The sequence below is a fragment of the Strongylocentrotus purpuratus genome, unplaced genomic scaffold (assembly GCF_000002235.5).
Source record: "Strongylocentrotus purpuratus isolate Spur 01 unplaced genomic scaffold, Spur_5.0 spur5_scaffold_17, whole genome shotgun sequence".
In the NCBI taxonomy this organism is placed as follows: domain Eukaryota; kingdom Metazoa; phylum Echinodermata; class Echinoidea; order Camarodonta; family Strongylocentrotidae; genus Strongylocentrotus; species Strongylocentrotus purpuratus.
In genome coordinates this window covers 1,203,002-1,219,965 of record NW_022145602.1, presented here as the reverse complement: position 1 = coordinate 1,219,965, position 16,964 = coordinate 1,203,002, and the positions used below count along the sequence as shown (strand labels likewise).

The following is a 16,964-nucleotide window of genomic DNA, read 5'->3' as shown; positions in this document are numbered from 1 at the left end:
CCCCCCCCCCCCCCCCCCCCCCCCCCCATTTTCATCCGGTTTATAACTGGTCGAGGTGATTGCATTTCATCTAGATTATAACTGGTCGAGATGATTGCATTGCATCTAGATTATAACTGGTCGAGATGATTGAATTTCATCTAGATTATAACTGGTCGAGATTATGACATTTCATCCGGTTTATAACTGGTCGAGATGATTGCATTTCATCTAGATTATAACTGGTCGAGATTATGGCATTTCATCCGGTTTATAACTGGTCGAGATGATTGCATTTCATCTAGATTATAACTGGTCGAGATGATGGCAATGTATCCAAGATTTCGGAACTTCAGCTATCTACCTTCTGATCATATTGCTGTGACTTATGTGTTGAGTCTGGGTCGGCCAAAATGTCATCATTTTTCAGGTCGGGATCTTACGGACATTGACTTAGAGAGCTTTCTGCGTAATCCTACATCTGTTGTTGATGTTGCCGATGACATTAATTTCTTGACATTCTTTTATGAATTTGGCAATGCGAAAGTTTCTTGATTCTCATGCACCAATCACTGTCAGAGACATCATTATCCGTCCTAATGCACCATGGTACACTGGGGGGGCCGTTTCTCGAACCGTCATAACTACAAGATCAACGACATCTCGCCACTGTCACGCAACTTGTCAGCTAAGTGTTTCACGAAGCCGTATTTGCCAAGATGAGCGACAATGAGTTGTCACTGCTCCGAACCCGTCATATCTTTTTAATTGCTGTAAAGCGCCATCACAAGTCAGTTTGTTGCTATTCCATGGGCCGCGAAATGTATGATTAGTTTCACTATCATTTTGAGAAAATATAGACGAGTTCGGTACGTAATATTCTGGGATGCGAAATGCAAATGTAAAGAAGTGATAATACAAATTATACAGAAATTTTAAAAAGCTGAATATAAACATTAAATCACAAATCGTTAAACTATAACATATAAATAAAAGAGATAAGAATGTTACACACCGTTGTCCATAGTCGATCCATAGTTTTTTCTTAGGATACTATCATACCTTTGGGGCCTATGTGCATTATTATTCCCTTTATAATTACTTCTTCCAAATTATATTTTCAATATTAAATCAATTATATAACGAGTATTTATGAGACTCTAGAATAAAAACTGGCTGAGAAAAGGTATTTTGCCTAAAATTCCTCGTCACAATAAACAAAAAAGTACGTATTGATAAACTATCACATTACGGTATCCTTCAACTACCTTTTGATTGGATTGTCGAGAAAAAAAACACTCACCGGTTTTTCTTCAATTTAAGAATCTTTACAGAAATATGCAAATCGTTTGATGATCTTCATTTAATAATGACCCTATTTTGTATTTATTTTAAGAAAGTTTATATGTATATGTTTCTTTTTGAACAATTTTAGCCCAAAAACTTGTTTTGGGTTATTCGTGATAAATCAAATGGATCGTGACAAAGACTATGTTCTTGAGCTGCTGGTATCGCGATATATCGATATCATGTCTGTCATGGCTTCGTGAAACGGTTTATCCACTTCATGCCATCTCCGTAGGTCGCCGACAAAGATATGACTGTCATGGAGTTGGTTTCGAGAAAAGGGCCCCTGCAGCTCTACCTGGGTAAAAACAACTTCGGCGTCGCTGTGAACGGCACATGCTAACGCCTGGACTGCAAGTTAACAAGGAAATTTACAAATCACAATGCCGGTCATACTATCATCATATATCACAGGCTCAGACTGAATACTACAGGAGTAAAGTTTTGTCCATGATCTGACATCAAAGATGACTGAGACGACTTTTGCCAAAATTTGAAAGTGATGATGAAATTTTGACAAATGCATTTGCGAGCTTTTTTTCACCACAAGATTAACAGGCTCAGAGGTGAACTTATTTAGCAGCAACTTAGCCAGCCGGTAAATAAGCGGGGTGGGGAAGAGCACTTTTTGGGCCAGGGGGGAGGCCCGTCGCCCCCCCCCCCCCCCCCCCCCGTGGATCCGCGCCTGGTAGTAGTAGTAGTAGTAATAGAAGTAGTAGTAGTAGTAGTAGTAGTAGTAGTAGTAGTAGTAGTAGTAGTAGTAGTAGTATTAGAAGTAGTAGTAGTAATAGTAGTAGTAGTAGTAGTAGTAGTAGAAGTAGTAGTAGTAGTAGTAGTAGTAGTAGTAGTAGTAGTAGTAGTATATACTTACAAGATAAGAAGCACGAGAAACAGAACAGCCAACTTCTTCATGATTATTGAGATGATGATCGCTTTCCAATGAAACTGATAGTAGTAGTAAAAGTAAAGTAGTAAAAAAAAAAAAAAAAAGATATTTTAAAAAAGACGAGAATAAAAAAATGTGCGTGGAGAGTATTTAATGATGACGTCGATAATGATAGTGGTGGTGATGATGATGGTGGTGGTGATGATGGTGGTGGTGATGATTCAAGATTCAAATGTTATTGTTCACGTTAAAAAATAATAAAACATTTGGCCTCCACTGGCAGAATATAACAATCAATAACATAAGAATACATGGATGTGCACAAAACAAAACATCAATTAGATTAACAAACAAATTTGAACACATTATGACAAAAGTAAAGACCTACGCTAAAAAAACGGAGATAGCAGAGTAAGATGATAGACCGAAAGGGAATGAAAGAAGAACTCCTGAAGTTTTCTCAGTACTAGCTACAATCTTTCTATTCCAATTTAGCTTCTCGTCAACAACTGTTTCCAAGTATTTATATTCTGAAAACTGTTCGATACAGTGATCATGGGTTGCCAAAGATTCATGTAATTGGGGTTGGGGTGAACGGCGGAAGTCAAAATGAATATCCTTGGTTCTGTTTACATTCAGGACCAAGTGACGACTATCGCACCAGTCAACGAACTATTTGACTTGCTCAAAATAAACCCTAGCATCGTTCAGTAGATGACAGTATCATCGGCGTATTTGATTATTGCACAGTTGGATTCTGAAATTTACATGATGGTGTTGATGGTGGTGGTGGTGGTGATGATGATTCAGATTCAAATTCAATTATTTCACATCTCTTAAAAATGCAATATATGCAACAATGGACAATCTAACAACAGCATTGTACAGAAAATAGCAAATGATACAAATGAGCATAGATGAGTACGCTGTGAAGAAGTGAATGTGAGGAAGTAGCAAAGGCCATTGACCTGGCTAGGCTCTCAACATATTAACATTCATCACTGTCAGTGTCACAAATCAAAAGTTACAATATACATGAATAGAAGACCTGACAAGCTCGTCCAAAGCTGTATTAAAATAAGAAAACATGAAATTTCCTCGTGAATAAGCATTTTGCCATAGGAAATTGCGCAATATTCTCTTTTCTCGTTCGTTCATCCACAGAAACTTTTCGGAATAAAAAACGAGAAATTTCTTTGTGAATCAGCATTTTGTCATAGAAAATTGCGCAATACTCTCTTTTCCTCGTTCGTTCATCAACAGAACATAAGCAATGTATGTGCCTTCCTGTTACGGTTTTCCGGCAATTGTTAGTATCCTTGTAGATCATAAGGTTTGACCTTTTTATATCCCCCCCCCCCCAAAAAAAAAAAAGTACTTCCCTTCATCTAAGTAATAATAATAATAAAAATAAAAATGGTGCTAATAAAACGCTTTCCACCGAAGTCTCTAAGTGCCATAACAAACAAAATACAATGACAAACAATTACATATTAGAAAAAATACAACTAGCCTACAAATTTACATATGGAATATACATCAATGTGAACATCAATGTGAACATCAAAAGCAATTTTGAATAATTGTGTATTAAGACAAGTTTTGAATTGGTTGACAGTCTGAAAGTTTTTGACATGCATGTAAAAGTTAATTTGTTCCAAAGTTCAGCAGAAGCTTTTTTCAAAAAGAGCGATGACCATAAAAAAAAAGAGTTGACACCGAAGTAGTAATGGTGATGGCGATGATGATGATGATGATGATGATGATGATGATGATGATGATGATGATGGTGAGGATGATGATGATGATGATGATCAGGCGCGTACGCAGGGGGTGGTTTTGGGGTTACACCCCCCTCAAGTTTTTTTTATGTGTATGTTTTATGTATGTTTTTTGGAAAACCCCCCTTTTGATTTTAAAACCGCCCCTTGAAAAAAAATCCTGCGTACGCCACTGATGATGATGATGATGGTGGTGGTGGTGGTGATGATGATGATGGTGATGATGTAAGTATCATCTTAGTGACCATTTCATTCATTTATGCATCAAGTACCATCACTGTTCGTGTTTTACAATAGTAATTCAACGAAATGTTTGGTTACGTATAACCGAACACTAATTCTTAGATCAGAATGTGTTCACATCTTGATACGTGAGTGATCGTTATAAGCTCGATGAATTACATATATGCGAACAAATTCGAAGATACATGACCTGGGGAAAAGAAGACAGCCATTTAACAATTTGAGATATTGTTAAGTTCTGGGGAGAGGTGGAAATAATTTGTAAGCGTTTTCATTGTTATTATGCAAGTGTGGAAGAGGATCAGAGAACAAAAATCTTCTCTGAAAAGCATTGCTCTTAAAATGCCTTCATATTCTAAATATGACATGTAATAGCTTTAAAATGTGGGCCTCATTTATATGCCACATGTTTGTGTAGTCACATATCTTTCTGTGTAATTTCTTATCATTTTGATGATTCCAGAACCTTGCAGTACACATCAATACTTATATAATATATGCTACATGATCAACTTGTTCTGATTGATTTCACATCGATTCTTTCACACTAATGAATCGCATGGCATAAAATCAACTTTATCTTTAAGTAACAAGCCTGGTTGAAGAAGATTGAGAAACTGAAAAAGATGATGATGATAACAAAAGGAAGAAATGGAGAAGAATTTGCAATACATGGGTACATGTACATGTGGAACTAATAAGGAAGATAAAGAAGAAACGTTATTAAGAAGAAAAACATTAGTAAAAATTAAGAGAAATAATATCAATAATAATAATATCGATACACAATCAATCTCTAATTACCAAACTGGATATCCGCTCCTTGTTCAGTCCTTTTGATAACCGATATATGTGACAGTGAATGTAAGAAGTGAGAGTGTTTTAATGTACCAGATTTTGAAGCGACGTCTCAGTTGGGATTCCCCGCTAAACACCGTTCTGTGAAAGACACTGCACTCAACACGCTATATACAACATGTTATATATATATATATATATATATATATATATATATATATATTTTATTTTTTATTTTATTTATTTATTTATTTATTTTTTTTTTGGGGGGGGGTTGTATTTTTGAAGGGTAGTAAACGTGCTGTTAGTCATTTAAATCTTTCAACCTTTCAACATTCCAAACATTCCAAACCTTCCCAACCTTTCAAACCTTTCAAACCTTTCAAACCTTTCAACCTTTCAAACCTTCCAACCTTCCAACCTTTCAAACCTTTCAACCTTTCAAACCTTTCAACCTTCCAACCTTTCAAATCTTTAAACCTTTCCACCTTTCAACCTATCAAACCTTTCAAATCTTTTAACTTTTCAAACCTTTCAAACTATTAAACATTGTCACAAATTGTGTGATTGGAAGACGAAGGAATTAATGCAAATGTTCAGAAATAAATTTGTATACTGAACTTGTATACTGAAGAAAATGAGGCTTGTTTTTTTTTAAGTTAGGTCTTTATCTGATCCAAGGGGAATTGTTTAAGTTTAACCCTAAAGAGGCCTGATTATTTTGGTACTCTTTCAGCCAAGAAGGGGGGATCTCGGCCATGGAGTGACGAGCAATTTTTGACCTTGGTATATTGATAGAGTATCTCATAAAGAATAAGTCCACGAAGTTTCATATCTATGTCTTAAATGGTTTGTGAATGATTACTAATTAACTATTCACATATCTGAGAGGTGACAATTCTGCATTGTGTACAGTAACACGCGTTTTTATGGGATGTCCACGAACTTAGACTTATGACGGTTTCGAGAAACTGGCCCCAGAAAGCCAGAATACAGAGTTGGACAAAGAGATAGTGCAGAAAACTCAGACACGAAAACACATGGCAGAGACAAGAAAAAAAGTTACCGTCATCATTGTCACCGTCATCATCGTCACCATCTTCAACATCATCATCTTCAACATCATCATCTTCATTATCATCGACATCATCTACATCAGCATTAATGTTATCATCATCATTAACATCATCAATAATCAAACATGAAAATTGTGATAAAATTCAAATTATTGCTCTTTAATTACAATACAAAATCTGTAATTGTGCAAATTTACATGGTGTAGGGAATATGTACAGAACGTTAATAAATATAATTTCTCTTGTTTAATATGTCAAACTAAATTGCAAAGGGAAACTTTTTAAATGATAGCTGAACTGAACTAAATAACATGATAAATTTAAAGGGATAGTTGAGTTCTGTTTTCAGACCGCAAATGTCTTCAAAGTGCATGATTATTGCTCTTATTCTTATCTATGACATTTATAGTGCCCTTTTAGAACCTAAAATTGCTATGAAGGTAAATTTAGACCCCAAAATGTGTCAAATTAAGCCAATACGATCATACCAATTCAGCTCCACTTCAGCTCAAAAAAAAACATGGTGACCGTTAATTAATTATTTAATTAAAAATAACAATACATGAGCCGGCTAATTGTGGGTAATATAAGAAACACGAAAATGCAAACAAAAAAGCCAACATCAGCATTGGCTGAAATACGACGTAAAAGGCGTTATTTCAATTTTTTTCAACAGTCTTTTCAAATTTGTCAAAATATCTAATATTTGTGGTGGTATTAGAAATCGTTATATTTCAGCCCTCTCTGAACCAATTTTGATCAAACAAAGATGATTTTGTCATTTAAATATTATGTTCTTTCAAATTTGACACTCAATTTTTCATTATCTTACAAAAAATATATTGTGTAGAGCCCTCTGCAACAGAACTCAACTATCCCTTTAAGTCAAATCTTACCTGAATAAAGCAACAACCTATAATTTAAATGATAATAATAATAATAATATTGAGTATAGCGCTCATATCTGTCAGACTTGACACACCTGGTGCTCCACATTATTACCCTGGCTTACGCATGGCTGCCATTATGGCGCTCTAGCATTTCAAGGAAATAATTCCTGCCAGGAACCCTCTAACATCACCTGGGTCAAGTGTGGCAAATGTAGATTAATGTCTTGCCACAGGAAATTATTGTGTGGTGGGACTTGAACCGCAGATGTTGTGATCCACAGTCGGTTGACATGACCTCGACACCTCTATAATGCATTACTTCCATTAAAAAAAAAATGTAGATGAATATGCTGTTAATAGGTTTCCCATGTTTACTTTATCAAAAATGTTTACTTTATTAAAACAACAATACAAAAATACAAGCACGTAGTGCGGACGTAGTGTAGATATGTCAGTTTTCTTTTGTCGTTAAAGATGTAATAGCCTTTTGACCTTTGACCCTATCTTCACCAAGGCTGCCAAATCATACACAAGAATTTTTAATGTTGTACATAGTCTGGATCAAGAAAGTATTTGTCTTCTCTGTTTTGACACAAACATTGATGTTGTGTTGAGTTTCTTCCCATGGAAGATTTTCTATGCCAAATTATGCAATGACACAAGACATTTGTATATGGATAATATAACATCAGTGACCCTTATCGCGTGTAATGAGAAATGGGTCACTGAAAGAAATTAGTTTACATATATATATATATTTATAGGTTTTATTGAAATCAATTCAAATCACATCAAAAACCTAGAACAAACAGTCCAAAGACTGACATCTGTCTTGGGTACAATATAAAATTTGAATCAAGTATACATGATAAAATAGCAGTGACGAATACATAAATAAGTTACATCACAATAATATAACATCAGTGACCACTTTCTCATTGAAAGAGATAGGCGGACTAGCGCGTGCTGGATCACCCTATTCCTACGTAATGAGAAAAGGGTCACTGAAAGAAATTCATATACAATATAACATCAGTAACCCCATTCTCATTACAAGAGATAGTCAATCTAGCGCATGCTGGATCACCCTATTCCTACGTAATGAGATAAGGGTCACTGAAAGAAATTCATATACAATATAACATCAGTAACCCCATTCTCATTACAAGAGATAGGCGATCTAGCGCATGCTGGATCACGATATCTCTCATAATGAGAAAGAGGTCACTGAAAGATATTCATATACAATATAACATCAGTGACCCCATTCTCATTACAAGAGATAGGCAATCTAGCACATGCTGGACCAACCTATATCTTGTAATGAGAAAGAGGTCACTGAAAGATATTCATATACAATATAACATCAGTAACCCCATTCTCATTACAAGAGATAGGCAATCTAGCACATGCTGGACCAACCTATATCTTGTAATGAGAAAGAAGTCACTGAAAGAAATCACTGAAAGAAAATCATGTACAATATAGCATCAGTGACCCCATTCTCTTTATATATTTCTCATTACCGTATATATATTGTTGTTTCTTGGTATATTACAAGAGATGAGAACACGGCAAGGATAATTTGGTCTGCCCGACGGAGAACCACAGCGATCCAAAACGTAGGATCTCTACTAAATTGCAGGCAAAAATATTGGGAGCAGTAAGATTCCGGGGGGGGGGGTGTTCCCCAAAGACTACGATTGGCTTAAGTTGGACTTGAACTTTAGCAGATCATTCATGCCACAGGTTGCTCTCACCATTGGTTTCTCAAGGGACATCACAAATCTACAGAATTTATATTGTTGATAGTTCATTGTTTCAATGGGATGTCCAAGAACTTGTACTTTTTTATATGCTACCCAGGATCATTAGATGAGCTGGGACCCACAATTTTTTTCAATGAAAAATGACAAAAATCATTGACAAATCTGCTGATTTGTCACTGATGACAAGTTTTGTGAAATGAGGCTCTGATAATGGGAAGAAATCGACAGTAGAACTGCTGATTCAGCTGAGTATGGTGTGTCTATCGAAGATATTCTCCCTCTGTTGTTGAACCTGTGATCTCCATCTTCTCTGTGCGCTACCCACACGACCTAGGTAGGATGATGGCTGCCCTGTGCTCAATGAATCCTGGGTTTAAGAGAATGGGTGACATAAAAACAACAATTACCTCAAGTTGTTCATCTTGTATTGTGAAATTCTTTATAAGGTTTTTACGGTCCTTCTTCCTTGCTTATAGTGATGGACATTACTAACAGCCTTTTCACACATGGGTAAAATTCTTTAAAGCTGATTAGTTTAAAGAGCTTTAAACTAATCAGCTTTACATATGACATCATTCACACACAGAAATGTGATTAACTGCTCTTAAAATGCGCAGTAGTGCCATTGCGCATTGAAGGTCAGGTCATATTAAACAAAGCACACGCTCAAAAAGTTTAAACACGTATAGCCGTTCACACACAAAATGTCTAGCTCTCTAGATACAGACTTCGTATCTGCAGCCTGCTTTGAACGGCGTATGAATCGCGACTTTGTATCTATCCGAACATCGTATAAACGACGTTCACACAGGGAAAATTTTCTTTAAAGCTGTTAAAAACTGTAGAGCTAACAGCTTTAAACTAATCAGCTCTAGATACGATGAATTTTAGCTGTGTGTGAAAAGGCTGATGGTACAGTCAGACCTGGGGGTGTTTCACAAAGATCCTAAGTCGAACTTAACTCTTAGTTGGACTTAAAGTAGATATTCATTGATTTTAAAAACTAACTTTATTTTCATTATTGCAAAGTTGAAACTTTGATTCGACAAGGTTATCAAAATTCAATGCTTGGAAACATGCGAAGTAACGATTATTATAAATTATAAAACGCTTAAATACAGCCCCGGCATAGCACCTGAAGAGCTCTCCGAACGATGTGAGATGTGTGACATCACAGTATGGACATGATTTGCACAAGCAGACAATGTCCCATGACATCTTTATACACATTTTCAGTGCCTCTATTTTCATCTTCTCTTGAGTTCTTTCTCTTACTTCACTACCATCAGGCTAAATGTATAATCTATTGCCTCACTCTAAACCCGCGCATGTTTTTATTTTGAAGACAAATGCAGGGATACATAAATAAAGAAATCTGTCGCTTGTAAACAAAATAAGATGCCATTTTTACTATATTCAGCTGCACACACCGCGGTATGTTCTGCATTTCAAGAGGGAACAAATGCCGTCCTTAATATCATTCCGGGTGTTTTTCAATTTGAAAGTCTGGTTTCTTTGATTGTTAATTAACCCCTATCCTGTGTATTTACAAACAAAAGATTGTAGTTATCAGAATCGGGTTTCATATCCCCTTTTGAATGGTTTGAAATGCCACCACATTTATATACACTAAACTCATTATAATTTGACAAATAATAGCTTTGCAATTATGTTCATTCGTTATGGGATGTCGTCTGCTTGGGCAGTATTGGTCCATATTGTGACGTCGTTTAAACATCGTTATTTATCAGGCGAATCTCTTGTATATCCCAGCTGCAATGGAAGTGGTTGTATTTCTATCTTTATAAATCACCCGATATGTAGTTGATTCAAAACTTGTACGATGGCCATCTGTTAGCTTACCAATTTCGAGTGATACATTAGTTGACATACTGTATTTGTGATTTTCTTTGAATTTCCACTTTAAAATAAAATATATTCAAAAGCAAAAATTCAAGTATTTTAGCTTTTTTATAAATTCCACTACAAGAAGTAGAACATGAAATCTCCTTGATAATGGAAAATATGAATGATTTGAATCAACATTTTATGCCTTTTAAAATAACTTTTACAAAATATTTTCAGAGATGCTAACGGCTTTCCATAGTTGTTAAGTCCAACTTAGAGATAAGTTCAACTTAGGATCTTTGTGAAACACCTCCCAACTGAACCAAGGAAAATAAAAGGAAGGAGACTACAAAGTAAGAAATCTTTCCAATAATTTATAAAAATTCAACTTGAAATGACAATATAAATGATCTTACTAGTTGAGGGGTGAGCGTGTCTTCCATCTGGGGTTCGGTGAGTTTGGATCGAAACATCTCTGGATCCATGAAGAAGAGAATGATCAGGTAGAGGAAGAGGCAGATGACCACGACGATGATCAGGAAAATTACAACCTACCAGAAAGAAAAATTGAATTCTGAGCTGTAAACTACAGGGGTGATAGTGAGGACTAAAACAAAACAAAACAACAACAAAAAATTGGGGGAAAAAATAATCAGGAAATCGATTCAAATCAGGTAATTATCAGGCCTGAAACTCGAGCAAGTTACATTATGAATGATTGTTGTGTTTCGCTTTCAGTTAGTGGTGGTGAGCAACTTGTTTGGTTTTTTTAACTAAAAAAGGATCCCTTTTCCAAGAAAATGGTGATTAGTGATATATGGGATAGTCAAATCTCAATCATGACAATAATAATAATAATAAAAAGATATTTGTATACCGCCAGTTGCAAATTGCCTCTGAGCGGTTTAAAAGAAAATAGCTGATAAGTAAAGGAAACAGAAATTGCATTACAAATTATATCAATTTAAATTACCATTAAAACTTTGCAAATGAAAATAATACATGTACATACATGTAATTACAAATCACTTACAACCAAAATACAAATAGTTCATAAATTAATAGTATCCTAAAAAAAATATTTAAAAGGCAAAAGGTCAAAAGAGCTATTCAGGACAATAACAATAACTGCATACATCATGTAACAATAATGGTGGCAATAAATTGTCAATCAAGTATGAAGGATCACGCTGCTCACATCATTTCTTACAGAGTAATGTCACATCAAAGTTGTATAACTACTGGCTCTCAGAAAATATCTTTGAGCTCTGCCCCAAGAAAATCGGTGGCTGAGGGATTCCAAGGAGACAATAAAAATCGGTGAGGCAGTCTCGGTAGTACTTATGTAGAGGTCTAACCTACAAAACTGATTTGTATTGACTTTTATAACAATAATCTGGATTTATATAGCGCTTAATAGGGAATACCGTCTCTAAGCGCTTTACAGATATCATTACCCGTCATCAGAATCATTCACGCATAATGTGCACCATCTCCACTCCCTGGGGAGTATTTGTACGATATGGTCACTATGAGATCATAGGCAATTACTAACACAAAGACTTTCGTCATCCTGCTAGGTCCCCGTTTATCTCTCGGGTATTGAGTGGCAAATGTAGATTAATGCCTTGCCAAAGGACATTACTGCCATGTCGGGGATCGAACTACGACCTTTGAATATCAAGTGAAGTGCTTAAACCACTCAACTATGACACTTCTCTATAACACATAACCATACCTGTCAACCTTTCACAACAAAAGGGAGGAATCTCTCAAGGTGCAACTAGGAATAACATCTAATCTCATATCCTTTTAACATTGACGTTTTCGAAGAAAAAAAGAGAGGAATCTAGGGTATGGACTATGGAGCCCTAAATGTACGAATTCTTCCTCGGATTTACCTCTACACGAGGAATGGTCAGTTGCCCGCTATGCATAACCAAGAGGCTGCAATCTATAATTGGAGTTATAGTTATTGTTATGGTCTTAGGTAGGCAGAAAGCTTCAGTCTCAGATATTGACAGTTATTCCACTGAGACTACGTCTGTCTCCACTGACCCCCTCTATGAGAAGTTTGACAAGTGTCAGTTTTATCAAAGGATTCCCTATAACAGACGGTTATTTCTGTCAACCCTTTAGAGTGTTTGTTTTTGTTCATACCTTGATGGTGGTGATGTTTCGACTCTCATATTTGCATTCACATCGAAGACAGTCACTCTCATTCCTTTTCATCACCAACTCACAGGAACTGAAAGAAAAAGGAGGGAGTGAAAAAAACAAATTAAATAGTAAAAAGAGAGTACCGCAATATGCAAATGTTCTAATAAAACAAGCTTTTGCATATACTCTCTCCCCCCCCCCCCCAAAAAAAAAAAACCTAAAGACATCCACTTCACTAGTGGCTAATTGACACTATGAACATGACTGACAAAGAAAGCAGACAAAATATACAGTTCCTCAGTTAGACAAAGGAACATCCCTTCACTGCTATTATGTAAAAAGGTGAATATGCATGTGACACCTGTTCTACACATTTTTACATAATAGCAGGGAAGGGATGTTCCTTTATCTACCTGAGGAACTGTATATTTTGTCCGCTTTCTTTGTCAGTCATGTTCATAGTTTGAGGTGTGGCCAATCAGTAATCAGAATCCATTCAATTTGATTTGGAAGAACAATTCATGTTAATAGACCTTACTCCAAAGAGTGGATCATATAATTCACTCGATGTTCTGTGAGCTTGAAGTTAAGATTGCGGGTATTAACTTATCTTAAGTTATCATGAAGTTGGGGACTGTGAAGACACACTCGTTCTTACAAAATTAAAAGTTAACTTGAAGTTACAAATCGACCTTAAAAATTATTTACTAGGCGTTCTACAGTTGAATGGTTAACGAGTACAAAGAAAATGAAGGATATCATACAGCCCTTGGCTCAGAACCCAAGTCCATGCGGGCCCTATACTCAGCTGTCTGGTTTTGGTTTAGCCACGGCATTTTGTCAGTCTTTGACAAAACATGCGAGCCACCACTTTTTTTTGTAGGCATGCATTTTTGCTTCCATTGTCATTATAATCCAATTCGATCATCCGATCCGATCATGGCTCTAACTTACTTAATTAGGTAGAAAGTAAGTTTCCATGTTCAGAAGACCATTTTGGCTGACACTAGACTTGGTGGAAATACCATTAATCGGTGTCAAAGTCTGCATACAGAAAACCTGTAGGCCTATCAAGAAATACCCCCTCGTCTCTTGGAGGGTCTTCATGTGAGGGAAAAGTAAGGTAATGACATATAGGGGAATGGATGGAAAATGCAAAGTATTACATAAGGACTGTTGGTCTTTAAACTGAAGGCTTATTCTGGTCATTGACAACACCTGTTATTTGCAGGGATGCCAGTAAGAATTGATCAGAGGGCCTGAAAATCAGTTAGAATGAGCTATTTTGTACACAAAAAAGCATAAACCATGGCCTGAAAACTGGCATCCCTGTATTTGGTAAACGCCTGAACTATGGCGAATTCCCCATGAGAGCCCACTCCTATGCATCTCTACAACTTACCATTCTTCAGCGACAGATACAGTCACAACCTGGATGTCTACATCCCTTTTTATATCAGGTTCAGCGGGACAGATGCACTTGCAACGTACATTGTCAAATTGGCCCTGTGAAATAACAGATATTGTTAATTTACTTTAATTATTATAATAATAATAATAATAATAGACATAGATCTATTTATAATAATAACAATAATATCAAAATCAAAATTAAATCGGCCTGATTCTGGACTTAACCAGTAGACCTAGGCCTATTTCGCAATGATTATGGACAATTTATGACCTGGGTAGTCATTCGTTTACAGCAAGCTACCCAATTTTCACGCAATGTCATTCATTTTAAGTAAACATAACTTTGCACTTTTAATTTTTGTATGAAATCTCGGTAGTGTGTATTATTCGGTAAATACTAAATTATTGCATCGGATTCTGTGTGCATGCGTATCATGAATATTTAAGAATAGCGCATGACGTATGGTTCCTATTGAGCCAATCAAATGCAGCAATAGGATGGATAGGTTAGGTTAAAAAAGACACTCCCAGCCCACTCCCCTTACATGTTTCCGAAGACGAAGTAGAGGACAGGCCGCATCCTAGCCTTTAGGTATTCCAGAGAGCATTATACGGCTCCCATAGCAGCCCACGGAGAGGCATGTAAACAACACCTAAAATGAGGCCCAAATCACACTTTCCCCCACCCAACCAATATTGGGCAGTGGCCTTGATGAATTTTGTTGGACTTTTACTCCTAATTAGCTCCTGAATTTCAAAATCGGAGGTAAAAATAACAAAATAATAGCAAATTTCTTACCAGTTGAGATCGCACGTCATGGCGATCTCAACTGCACACTAGAACACTAACATTTAGCATCCCACATCACAACCATCAGAACATCCCAGTATCGCACTGCATGTATTTCATCTATAAACAGCACATTCAACGGAAACAGCTGTAACATAAGTCAGAGGTCATTCGCACGGTACATGTGGACTTCTACCCAAGCTCTTTCGTTCTGGTAAGAAATTTGCTATTATTTCGTTATTTTAACGTCCGATTTTGAAATTCAGGAGCTAAATAGGAGTAAAAGTCCCACAAAATTCATCAAGGCCACTGTCCTATATTGATCGGGTGGGGGAAAGTGTGATTTGGGACACATTTTAGGTGTTGTTTACATGCCTCTCTGTGGGCTCCTATGGGCTCTCTGGAATACAATATCATAAAAAACATTTCCAGAGAGCCCTTAAAGGGATAGTTGAGTTCTGTTGCATAGGGCGCTAGACCTACACAAAATATTTTTTTTGTGAGATAATGAAAAACTGAGTGTCAAATTTGAAAGAACATAATATTTAAATGGCAAAATCATCTTTGTTTGATCAAAATCGGTTCAGAGACGGCTGAAATATAACGATTTCTAATACTTGTGTACCACCACCATCACAAATATTAGATATTTTGAAAAATTTGAAAAAACCGTTGAAAAAAAAACGAAATAGAGGGTCTAGTCTAGACTAACGCCTTTTACGTCGTATTTCAGCCACTGTCGATGTTGGCTTTTTTGTTTGCATTTTCGTGTTGCTTATATTGCCCACAATTAGCCGGCTCATGTATTGTTATTTTTTAATTAAATAATTAATTAACGAATAATGGTCACCATTTTTTTTTTTTTAATTGGCATGATCGTAGATCTATTGGCTAAATTTCACACATTTTGGGGTCTAAACTTACCTTCATAGCAATTTCAGGTTCTAAAAGGGCACTAGAAATGTCCTAGATAAGAATAAGAGCAATAACCATGCACTTTGAACTTTTGAAGGCATTTGCGGTCTAAAAACAGAACTCAACTAGAATCTATCCCTCAGCTATCCAATGCAATACTTCCTGTACTGACGTCAAAATAAATATATGGGACAAATATTAAATTTAAATGTCATTCTTCACTCTCTCCTGATAATTTCTACTCACCTCACATGTTATTACAAACAAAAGCAGAACGACGAAACCAGAGAAAATAGCGTTTGACATCTCTGAAATAATGGTAAAATTTCTGTGAATTCGGTGGATTTTTAAAGCGACAAAAAATTCCGTTTCGGTTTTCCTTCGGCTTGTCCTTGAATTGAAACTTGCGACCATTAAACCAAGGACCAATAAAGAGGAGGGTAGCCACCAATAATGAAGGATATAGTGTCTCCGAACCAAACAATAGAAAAGGAAAAGGATAATTTTGCACGTCTCGGCTGACGGTAACGTCAACAGAAGTAAGAGATTAGATTTGGATGTTTTTAATACTATCTTTTGACATTTGTAATAAATAATGACCTAGGTCTAGGCCTACATCATCTTGAAGCTGAAAAGTTGCTCCTTACTCTCATATAAGTACGCGACAACCAGATGCTGATGAGTGTACGTCACGGACTATTTTTCGTTTCTGTTCTCATTCATTTTCTTGGCACCGCAATTGCGGGGTTAGCAGGAGTTAGCACCACAATTGCGGGGTTAGCCCTGCTATTTTGTAGGGTTAGTTAACCCCGTATTATAGGTGGGGCTAGCCCACTCTGGTAAATACGAGTCTGAACAGAAAGTGGAATAGGCTTAACCCCGGACTATAGGTTGGGCTAAGACCCCCCCCCCCCCCCCCCCCCCCCCACTTAACCCCACCTATAGTACGGGTTAAGCAAAATATTGCCAGTGCGAAAACAGTATGATGTTATATTATATTTCAGTGACCTCTTTCTCATTACAAAAGATAGGGTAATCCAGCATGCGCTAACTCGCCTATCTCTTGTAA

At 36.4% G+C, this 16,964-nt stretch overlaps 1 protein-coding gene across 1 annotated transcript; it reads right to left on the bottom strand.

Annotated features, from left to right (window-relative positions):
• Positions 1-7,460: 7,460 nt before the first annotated feature.
• LOC585254 (transmembrane protein 9) lies at positions 7,461-16,305 on the bottom strand. Its single transcript, XM_785089.5, has 5 exons — positions 16,142-16,305; positions 14,180-14,283; positions 12,778-12,865; positions 11,034-11,168; positions 7,461-9,136 (listed from the first exon to the last, which is right to left on the bottom strand). Exons 1-5 carry the CDS (start codon positions 16,199-16,201, stop codon positions 9,011-9,013), a joined length of 513 nt encoding a protein of 170 aa, XP_790182.4. The 5' UTR covers positions 16,202-16,305; the 3' UTR covers positions 7,461-9,010.
• Positions 16,306-16,964: the final 659 nt, after the last annotated feature.